The following is an 11,748-nucleotide window of genomic DNA, read 5'->3' as shown; positions in this document are numbered from 1 at the left end:
ATATATGTATTTTAATTCCCCTAATAATCATTAAACCCAATGTTCACCTTCGCCGCGTGGGTATTCGAACGCCCCGCCCGCGCTGCGCACCTCGCCCCTCACCCGCCCGAGAGCGTCTGCAGCAGCGCCCCCTTCCTCCTCCTGCTCCTCCTGCGCCCGATCAGCTGTTGGCTCTCACCCGCAGGAGCAAAGCCGGAGAGAAAGACACACACGCACTTCCCTGAAGACAATTGGCGAAAATGGCTGCTCGTAGGGTTGCTTCCTCCTCCATTGACTGGGCTGCGTTCGCCTCCCGTGTCCCCGCGGGACAGAAGAACATGTTCAACGCCTTCAAGGGAAAATCTGACGCTTATTTGAGGAAGTGAGTCTGTGTTGGTTCGTGTTGGGAAGGGGGGGGGAGGGACTGTTTTGCCGGTGACTTGTATTTTGGTGATAAAATGGGGGTTTATTTAGTTTTTTTGAGGGGAAGTGTGTGTGTTGGTGTGTAGTATTGTGTGTGGAATTCCTGTTGGGTGTTTTTTTTTTCTAAATATGTAGGTTTTGTGGGGATAGAGATGTTTATATAATAGGGGAGATTTTAAGGCAAATGGTTTCATCGTGTTTAGTTTTTTAGTTTTTTAAAAGTTTTAGAATGTTAGTGTCTTTTTTTGTATTGGTGTAACCCATAGGAAGTGGGCGGTAAATTTTGGGTAATTGTAACAAACCTTTTTTTTTTCGTTCATACTACCCATCAGTATTTGGGGGAATCGGGGGATGAGAGAAGGGAGAACACACAGGAGTGAAATACTGGAATAATGTGTGAGAATAGACAGAAAGTCACAAAATCTTGTGAATGTTGCCGAGAGAGATGCACAGAGAGGGGGAAACGAACACTCGTCTTAACCCTTTCCCGACAGGTAGTATTCATAGTGGCCTGGGCCTCGCTGCCCGGGGTTTATGTCGTCACCCTAGCATGCGCGACCACTCATGCCAAATACCAGCATGCCTTGCCGTTTCTTTGTAATACTACGAGCATATGTTGTATTTTCAGTTATTATTTTAGTCTCTATTTGCCATATTTCCTGATAAATCAAGACTGAAGGATATTTTTGTTGTTATATAGACTCCATACTTGATCATTATTCGCTCTATAGTTTGAATAAAATAAGCAGTGTGTGGCATCATGGAGTTGAAATCGTCGGTTTGTTGCATTTTTTTTTCTCATAATAAGAATGAGTGTTTATAACGACTTAATCAAACTTTCAGTGGTAGAAAAATAATATTTTGCCGTGATTGTAACAAAAAAAAAACTCATGGCATGTCCATACATACACCATGGCATGTATGTACATGCCCCAGGCAGATAGTCCAGCCATGCCATGACATGTACGAAAAAAAAAAAAACAGGTACAGCTGCTACGGCCTGGTATTAACCACAGTATGATGAAAATAACCGCTGCATATCACTGCTCAGAGACTAAGTCTACTATAGCCAAATTCAACCAAAGTTCTTAATGTCCGTTTTCTTTAAGTTGGCATGTAGTGCTAGTTTAACAAAATAGTAGAAGTAGGCAGGAAGTCATAATAAAGGGCAGTACATAAATCCGACCCTAACCTCTCGTTCTTTTTATTCATTATCACTTTGTGCCAACTGCTACAACAATTTTGTTATAGAAGACGATGGTATTTGTTACCAAGAGCGACACATTGCCAGAGAAGAAGTCCAAAACCAGGGTATCTTGCAACCCCAAAATCCAAAGCAAACGTTTCCTACCTTCTATTAATTCCAGGAAGGGTAAGCTCCCCCTGTAGCCCCCTTTATTAGCAGGTCATGCTAACTTGCAGAAATTGCAACATTAACCCATTGCTGACGGGTGGCATGTACGCACATGCCATGGCATGGCGGGACCATCTGCCGAGGGCACATACGCACATGCCATAGAGTATGCATGGACATGCCATGAGTTTTTTTTTGTTACAATCACGGCAAAAGATTATTTTTTTACCAGTGAAAGTGTAAATAAAGGAAAAGAAATTTTTTTTTTTTTTGATGTGCAGGACCATCCAGAAGTCATATTTTTTCCCTGAATTGCCTAAAAAAAAATCTTCAGTTCGATCAACTCTATGGGAAGGCCACTCTGGGCAGCGATTTTTGAATTTCCAATAACTTTTTTTCTTTCTCTCTCCCCCTGGACTGTTGGATCATTATGAACTATATTTGGGACAATTTTCAGTTATAGCCCCCCCCCCCCCTTTCAAAACTTCAGACCACTCGCAATAGAGTAAATATGATATGGAGGCACTTGAAATTTACGACAACTGGGCTGTCTGCCAGCTTAAGCAAACAAAGTATTGAAAACATGACCTTGAAATTTGGACACATTCCAGTTATTATTATATCTTTGCTAAATCTAATGATATATATATATATATATATATATATATATATATATATTATATATATATATATATATATATTATATAACAAATCAAATTTAGTATACATTGAGATGAGATTATAACAAGGTTAATCAAAATTAATGTGTTCAGTAGGGACCATACTTTGTAAAGGTATCTTTTATATGTTTATATATATATATGTGTTAATGTTACCGAGAGTGATGCACTGAGATATAGATAAATGGACACTGCCATCTTGTAGAACATAAAAAATAGAGTAGGAAGCAATATAGGTAAATCTGCAGCAGCCTTATATTAACCTTGAAATGATATGCAGAACACAGCTCTGAGACTAAGTCCCCATCTTTGTTTACCTTGTGAGGACCAAAACAAATGTGACGCGTAACTCATTACTGCGAGCTACTAAGTAGTCCTTGTATTGCTATGAGCTTGTGAAAACGAGTATTTTATAATTACCATTGCCCGTTTCTCTAATTTCATGTGTTTAATGGATTCTTTTACTTTTATTATACATATTTTACGACTTTTGGTAATTATTTACACTATTTTATACAATATTGTGGATATGCAGGACGAATAGACATTAGTCTCTATCACAGCCTGATATTTGAAAACATCAAGTGCCCCAAATGGTGAAAAAAGTGATTAGAAACCAAGCAATTGTGACCATAGACGGAAGCGAAGGAAAGTTTGGTGTTTCGCGATATAAAGGGTATGTAGTTTACCCTGGGGGTCCAGGGGGCATAGCCCCCTGGCTAGGCATATATATTACGATGGGGGTCCATGGGGCAGAGCCCCCTGGCTAGGGAATATATAGATCGTAGTGTATAAATCCCACAGGGTTAAGGTTAGGTTGGCTTATTAGTTAGGACGCATTGTAAGATTACCACAGGGATGTGGATTATGTGAAATCCTGTAGATTTTGCCGAACGGCGGGTTTTATTCCAGTATTTTTTTTTTTTTTTTTTTTTTTTTTTTTTTTTTTTTTTTTTCAAAAAAAAATTTGGCACGTTAGTCCATAGACTTTCAAAGATGGCAGGGACATCCATAGAGTTTCAATAGCCAATTTTGATAGTTTTTTGTCCATGGTTGCTTTTTTGTCGGACAATGGCTCGGGTTTTGGAAAAATTGACTTTTTAAACGTTTCATAAATCACTTTCTTTGATTTCTGCAGCTTCATATTGACATCCACCCCCGGTTCCCCGCACATCCCCCAAGATTGTTGGGTAGAGGAAAGATATACAAGTCTGTTTTTGGAACTTAGTTTCTGTGAGGATGCACCTCTCGGTAAAAATTACCTATACATATATATATATATATATATATATATATATATATATATATATATATATATATATATATATATATATATATATAATGATAAATGAGATTCCTTTGTGTAATTTTTAATAAATGCATTAAATCATAACGACAACTATTCTAAATTAGAAATTACTTTTTTTTTTTTTTTTGGGGGGGGGGTCCAATTTTGAAGTAATGGAGAACTGTGGATGGCAGTATCGGTACAAAATTATGTGAGTATGATCCTAGCAAGAATACAACATAAGTTCAAATTTGAGAATTATGGAAGCATATGTGTAATATAAATTTACATAGAAATTTAAGGAGAGAATTTATGCTCTATAAGATGGCAGTGTCTATTTCCCTCTTTCTGCTATGCATCACTCTTGATAACATTAACCCATTGCCGACGGGTGGTATGTACGTACATGCCATGACATGTCGGGACCATCTGCCGGGGGTACGTACCCACATGCCATAGAGTATGCATGGACAAGCCATGAGTTTTTTTTTTTTTTACAATCACGGCAAAAGATTATTTTTTTGCCAGTGAAAGTGTGATTAAGTCGGTTCTAACACTTTCTCATTTTTACCATGCAACAAACAAAAAAAAATGCAACAAACCGACAATTTCAACTCCATGATGCCACACACTGCTTATTTTATTTGGACTATAGACCGAATAATGATCAACTATGGAGTCTATATAACAACAAAAATACCCTTCAGTCTCGATTTATCAGGAAGTTTGGCAAGTAGAGACTGTAAAAAATAATGAAAATTGAAAATACAACATATCTTCGTAGTATTACGAAGAAACTGCATGGGATGCTGGTATTTGGCATGAGTGGTCGCGCATGCTTGGGCGACGATATAAGCCCCCGGCAGCGAGGCCCCGGCCTCTATGAATGCTACCCGTCAATTATTGGTTAACCCTTTCCCAACGGGGAGTATTCATAGTGGCCCGGGCCTTGCTCCCGGGGGCTTATATCGTTGCCCTAGCATGCGCGACCACTCATGCCAAATACTAGCATCCCATGCCGTTTCTTCGTAATACACGAGGATATGTTGTATTTTCAGTTTTCATTATTTTCTAAAGTCATATTTTTCTTGCCATATTTCCTGATAAATCGAGACTGAACGGTATTTTTGTTGTTATATAGACTCCATAGTTGATCATTATTCAGTCTATAGTCTAACTAAAATAAGCAGTGTGTGGCAGAAAAATAATATTTTGTTATTTTGCCATGATTGTAACAAAAAAAAAAAAAAACTCGTGGCATCTCCATACATCCACCATGGCATGTACATACATGCCCCCGGCAAATAGTCCCGCCATGCCATGGCATGTGTGTACATGCCACCCGTCGGCAAAGGGTTAACCTAAATGTGTGTAGGGCACAAGCTGCGAGAGGAGAAATTGTAACTCTGTGCATCGCTCACAGTAACAGTAACCCATTCCTCTGTACAAGAAATGGTAAATCTTTATAGTATGGACAAACTCAGTAGAGACAGTCCCCAACTCCACATCACAAAATTTATTTACTTATCTTAAGTTATGTGACTGGGCATGCCGTCAGGGAATGCCCAAAGGGGAGGATTGATCATTGTCTTCACCAGTAATTTTTGTGCCAGACTGCCATCCAACCCAGTAGTTATTATTCCTTGTTGCATTTATTGACATTGTAATATGTGTGAATGTTATTTTCCATTGCAAATGATATAAATGAAAGTATTGGTGATAAGTATTTTCAACGTGACCACACCTTTATTATTCAAGCCATTCCTAGGAATCCAAAAACATCACGATATGAGCCCAAAACCATCCAGTATTATCTTCAATATGCTGAGTATGGTCTCATTATTAGTGAGTGTAGTTTTTCCTCCTCTTTATTACAGTTATGTCATAACATATTTCCCGTAAATGTATAGGAAAGTGTTACGTGTTGCATGACTTTTTTATGATCTGTATGTATGACAAGGGAGAGCAGAAACTTGGGAGCACTGAATGTGAGGAGCACTTTTTGTGATCCTTTTTTTTTTTTTTTTTTCTGATGGACAACAGCAACTTTTTCTCCTCTACAAAAATTATCTTCAATATACCCAAGATTTGTGCAACCAAACCATAAAGATGAACCCAAGATATAATACAGACATAAATGGTAACACCACAAATAAAGGAGAAAAAATTGTTGAAAGTGAGACAGTTAACTCACACTCACACACTTGTATTAATTAATAAGTTTTGGTAATTATTTAGAATACCTTCACAACAGTACTGGTATCAATGGATTCCTCTCACCCTCTACAACCCATATATGTTGGACATTTGCTGTGGAATTCCCCTAAATACCTACATTCTTGACCTAGATAGGAGGAGGGCTTGAGTGTTCCCAGAAAAGTTGTGGGGTAAAATATAAAAATATAAAAAATCCATCAGTTTAATGTATACAGAACAAGTTACTGTATTATCTAATGCAGAGGGCTGTGCCCCTTGCAACCCCCTCTCCAGAAGAGACAGAATCCTCCATGAATTCACAGCAGGTAAGAGCTTATAACTGACATGCACCCAAAGCAGTGTCCTAAGCTCTCTCCTGCTGTACATATGGTGGTTTCTAGGGGCAAGGAGGGGGTTACAGAGTGCACAGTCCCCTGCATTTGACTACAAATTGACCAACTTTACATTATATTCAAATCTACAGTTTCCCTGGTATCATTCATACCATCCCTTGCTATCATGCATCCTAAATTTTGTGAAGTGGGGTTGAGATAAAAAAAACATTTACATTGTCATGGCCTCTGGATAATTGGTTGCATTAATGTCATTTGCCATAAATCCTTCTTATATCATATACATTCCATATATTTGATTTTAAGATTGGCAGCCATACCTTTGTTGTGGTGCCATCAATGTTCTCAGATGTAAAATTACTGTAAATGTGTAGGAAATGGACCTGCAGAGTTTCTTGTCAAATGTTAATTGTCATCCCCTACATATTTACTTTTATATTCTATTAAAAATATAAATAATTTTTGCCCCCTTTTACAGCTGAAATGACTGATTCTTTGCCAATAAATGTAATTTGCCACATTACATTACCAAGTGTAATTTATTGCAATATTTACCTTATTGTGTTATTACAATAGATTATGAAGATAAGGTCTATAATAATACAAATTTCAATTAGAGATGTTGCAGTACAAATCAAGAAATGAGACCTTTCTAAAGTACACCCCTGAGCCAAACAGAATAAGTTTGTTTTATACAGCTGTAAGGTGCAAGGTAAACTTTCTCTGTAATGGACAAAACATAAACATTTAAGATGTATATGGCATTTCTTTCATAAGTTAAGAAAGTTGTGCAACACACACACAATAATACTTCAGAAGACATTAAAAATCACCAGTGGGATGTTTGTTGGCCCAGTTAAAGTTATGGTATTGATAAATGCTATCCAAGATTTGGTAATTACTAAACTCGTATTGTTTATCAAAGTTCTTTCTAATTGGATTAGTGCTGACTAAGACTCCATTTATCAAAGTTATGTTTCATATTAATTGCACTGAACACTGAAAAAAAATATTCTGATCAATTTTATTTTCAGCCTTGGTTATCTATAATTCTCTTGAAATTGTTGTCAAGAATTTTTATTCTCAGAAAAAGTAAGTTTTACATGTTCTGATTTTTTCTTTCTATCTTTCTTCCACCATCTCTATGCCATCTCTCCCCCACACCATCATCCTTCCATCCTTCCTCTGCCACACCATCACTGCCATCACTCTCTGCTATTCCTCCTGCGTTGACATGGGGGTCCCTGGTCAGTCTCCATGTCGTTATCCCCACCTTTATTTTTTAAAAATTAATGCAGCACTTACTGACTTTAGTACACCATGGGATTGCAGTAATTAACCCATTCGCCCCGGAATTTTTCGCTCATCGCTCAGCGCTGCTCACGGTAATAGTTGCCAGCCGTGTGGGCCGCTGCAACATAATTTTTTCTGGAGCGGCGCGGCGGCGCAAAGACCATCATATAATTTTTTCAGGAATCTATCCATAGATTTATTATGAAAGTTGGGTTTTATATAAGGGCAATGTGTAGAAACTGTACTTTTCTCATAGTTTTTTCTAGGCATCTATTGGCCTTTGTATTGAGGAGATATACTGAATCGCTTCCAAGTTCTCTATACTATCAGATGACATCAACACTTTGATGCTAAAAGTTAGTGTTGTTTTTGAACGAGATGTAAAAGTATGGACTTAGCCTTTTTTTTCAAACTTTCAAATGAAGCAGAGCAGCAAGCCAAATATCATTTTGTTACTCAGAAGTAGTGCATTGTCCATATAAGAGATCACACCATGTTTTTTATTATTTCATTCAACAGAGAAGGAAGAAAAGCAGAAGTGAATGTAGCTTCACTTTGATGTTCAAAAATAGCTTTGTATTGATATGTGATGTCAGACTGTGTAAGTTTTTTTTTTTTTTCTTTAGTACAAGACTTGTAAGATAGAATATACCTTCATACCTTCCATGGCTGCGATCGTTCTGCTGGAATGAGCCTTTGACTGACCTTTTATTCACATGACTAACCAATCAGATCATGCCATGTGACCTGATGCACCAATCAAAGCAATTACTAGTTTCCAGCCAGTCAGGTCAAGGTACATCATAATCATGCAATCTAGTGTGAACAAATCACATGATTACAAGTCATGAATAATTACGACAATTACATATGTCATAAATACATACGTCACATAATTATCAACCAGTCAAATAAGACTAGTAACAGAGCCATGTATTAGGTTGAAAAAAATAATAAACTGTCAGTCTATGGTCAGTCAAGGCAAAAATACGTGCCAAACATTACGGGGCTCGTAGATACCATGGCAAGATTACATGCCAAACGTGTTGGCGTCCATTGAGAGCATGGCAAGAATAGATGCCAAACGGGGCGAATGGGTTAAGTCATTATGTCTATTTCATCAGAAAATGTGTAAAAGAAATTTCAGCCGAGAGCACATAAGATACTCACTTAATTAATAAAGAATCGGTAAATATTTAAGAGACACCCTCTTGTCTGCTAATTTTATATGAATATGTGGCCTCTGCACCACTTGACACTTGACAAAGACCAACTCTCCACCACTTATTCTGGCAAGGTAGAACTTTTTAGAGCTCCCTTTATTATCAGATAAGTGATTAGTTAAACTAAAACAAATGTGCGTGCGCACGCACACACACACACACACACACACACACACACACACACACACACACACACACACACACACTCACTCACTCACTCACTCACTCACTCACTCACTCACTCACTCACTCACTCACTCCCTCTCCCTCTCCCTCTCCCTCTCCCTCTCCCTCCCACTCCCACTCCCACTCCCACTCCCTCCCACTCCCACTCCCACTCCCTCTCACTCTCACTCTCAGTCTGTCTCTCTCTCTCTCTCTCTCTGTCTCTCTCTCTCTCTCTCTCTCTGTCTCTCTCTCTCTCTCTCTCTCTGTCTCTGTCTCTCTCTCTCTCTCTCTCTCTCTCTCTCTCTCTCTCTCTCTCTCTCTCTCCTCTCTCTCTCTCTCTTTCCCCCCCCCCCCCCCCCTCTCTCTCCCTATCTCTCTCTCTCTCTTTCTTTTCCTCTCTTTGTACTTGTGCCACACATGCTGAGACTGCTCTAAGTTCTGCCCTAAACGATTGTTTGCTTATTTGGCTATTACTGCAGCAGTATAAGGAGCTTTTACCCTGTCAAAATTAGGCTTGAAGTGAATTTTTTCCTAGTTCATTAGAAAATTGTATGTTGTGAGCCAAAATTGTAATGGGTGGGATATGTACATAGTTTTCATGCTTCCAGGTTTTCTCTTGAGTGCTTGACTGCACCCAGATTATGGTCCCATGTTGGCATTGGGCTGAAAGGTCATCATAATTGCAGTAGACAGTTTGTTAAATTAAATTAAACACTGTTCTTTCTGATTTTCAGAGTGATCTCTCTCCCTGAATCAGCACCAGCCATCAACTTTGCAGCATACAAGGCCCGCATCCCTGTTGCTGGCATGGTAGATGACTTCCAGAAAGAGTATGAGGCCCTGAAGGTTCCATACCCTGCAGATACTGTGTCCCAGCAGATTGGAGATGTGGAGAAGGATGCTGTAAGTAATTTTGTTTTTTTCATTTCACTTTCACCAGGTCCCAATTTTCTGCATTAGGGTATAATGAAATCATCAAACCACTAATGCAGACAAGTTGCTTAGTGCTTTGTGAAGATTATGGGTAAATTTAGGAACATTGCATGCCAAGTATTTTGATTGCTTTTTAGCAGAACAAGTAATTATTATCAGAAGAACAAATGCGCTTGATCAAGCATACCTATACTTTTGGAGCAAAAGTAAAAAAGACATTAACCCAATCGGCACGTTTGGCAAGAATACATGCCATGCCCACTGTAACACAGGTTTATTTATTGTATTCACACATAGATGGCTCTACAAGTGCTTAGTCATCAAGGGGTCACTTATTAGTCCTACCTTTCTCACCTGTTTACCCTTTTCCTTGACTTTTTGAAAGTATCTTTTGCATTATTTCATTGTCTTAAATGTTAACAAGATTTTAATAATACTTTAATAATCATAACATCAATAACAATAATAACAGTATTGATATCAATTGTATTAAACGGAAAAACGCATTTTCCCGCCAATTCAAGGAATGGGGAAATCAAGATCAGTCAGTAGGGCCTACTGATAGACTCCTTGGAGGCTGAGCACATGTGGAGCCATCTGTATGTAACAAAATTCACAAAAACCTACAAGGGACAGAACATAAATCCGGGGTGATTGGGTTAAACTAGATAAGGCATATATAGATTCTTTAAGTTAGTTTGCAATTATCTAACATTTGCACTTCTTGATAGATGAAGTAACGTTTTCAGCAGTTAAGTGTTTGATATTGTAAAAATAAGTTAATAAAATTGGTTGCTCTTCAACTTTGTTGTAGGACTTGAGCAACCATATTTATCATCACCAGCTTGAGAGATTAATGAATACATATTTTTAAAATGTGCAACTTTGATCTGCCGGGCATGGTTATAAGTGTGGTGGTGTGTTAGAGCACTTTGAGCAAGAAATTCCACTACATGTGGTGGACTCCTGCTTTAAAAGGCGTCCTCATTGCCAGATATCACCAGTCAATGAAGCCTAGAGATTTCTAATACTGTCATCTAAGGGTTAATAGGAGAATTAATCATCTTTAATATTTCATTAAAATAATTGTAGTTCTCATATAAATAGTTAATTTTTTTTCTGGGGATTAAAATTACAGTAAAAAACTTTTGCAGGCTGCTGAAGTACAAGCCTTCATCAAGGCCAGCGAAGGCCGCATTGCAAAGTTGACAGAGGATCTTGCCCATTGGGAGGCCATGATCCCATACGACCAGATGACCATGGAGGAATGGGCAGAAGCATTCCCAGACCAGGTAAGGCAGTCCTGAAAATTCACATGTTTGTGCTGCAGAGTGGTAGCTATACCCAGTTCATTTTATCTACAAATCATTCCAGTGGGCATTATGCAGAGGTTGATTACCTTCCTGTTTCTCTCATTTTAGGCCATTACTTTGGAGAAACCCACCATGTGGCCCCATCTCCCCGAGGACCAGCCTGGCTATGTGGCCAAGGAAGGAGCCGAGCAGTAAGATTAGTTAACTATTTCAGCCTTCATGTGAAACATCCAATTACATTGTCTTTTTCTGAATTATTACCCCAGTGGAGATGTTCTATATTACTTGAAATCTAATGTATAATAAAGGAAATACAGTGAATGTAAATAGATTTTGATTTGTAGTTTTATTATTCCTCTGTTCAATAGAAAAGACAGGATTAGTTTTATATTAATTTTCCAAAGTCATCCTGCGAGGAAGAAATAGTGGAACAGTTTTTTGGGCCATTTCCTTCTGTGAATGTATAACTTCAAAAATATGGCTTTGCTTATAATCCCTACTCCCTGGCTTCTTGTAAGTAACATAAAAAGTTTAAGAAATGCACT

General features: G+C 38.2%; 1 protein-coding gene across 1 annotated transcript; it reads left to right on the top strand.

The window, feature by feature from the left end:
* Positions 1-138: 138 nt before the first annotated feature.
* LOC119589824 (ATP synthase subunit d, mitochondrial-like) lies at positions 139-11,538 on the top strand. Its single transcript, XM_037938442.1, has 4 exons — positions 139-361; positions 9,692-9,860; positions 11,045-11,182; positions 11,312-11,538. The coding sequence occupies exons 1-4, from the start codon at positions 240-242 to the stop codon at positions 11,396-11,398; spliced, it is 516 nt and encodes a 171-aa protein (XP_037794370.1). The 5' UTR covers positions 139-239; the 3' UTR covers positions 11,399-11,538.
* Positions 11,539-11,748: the final 210 nt, after the last annotated feature.

This window comes from Penaeus monodon, chromosome 1 (genome assembly GCF_015228065.2).
Source record: "Penaeus monodon isolate SGIC_2016 chromosome 1, NSTDA_Pmon_1, whole genome shotgun sequence".
Taxonomy (NCBI): Eukaryota; Metazoa; Arthropoda; class Malacostraca; order Decapoda; family Penaeidae; genus Penaeus; species Penaeus monodon.
Note: the sequence above shows the minus strand (reverse complement) of the source record. Positions and strands in the feature narration are given on the sequence as shown.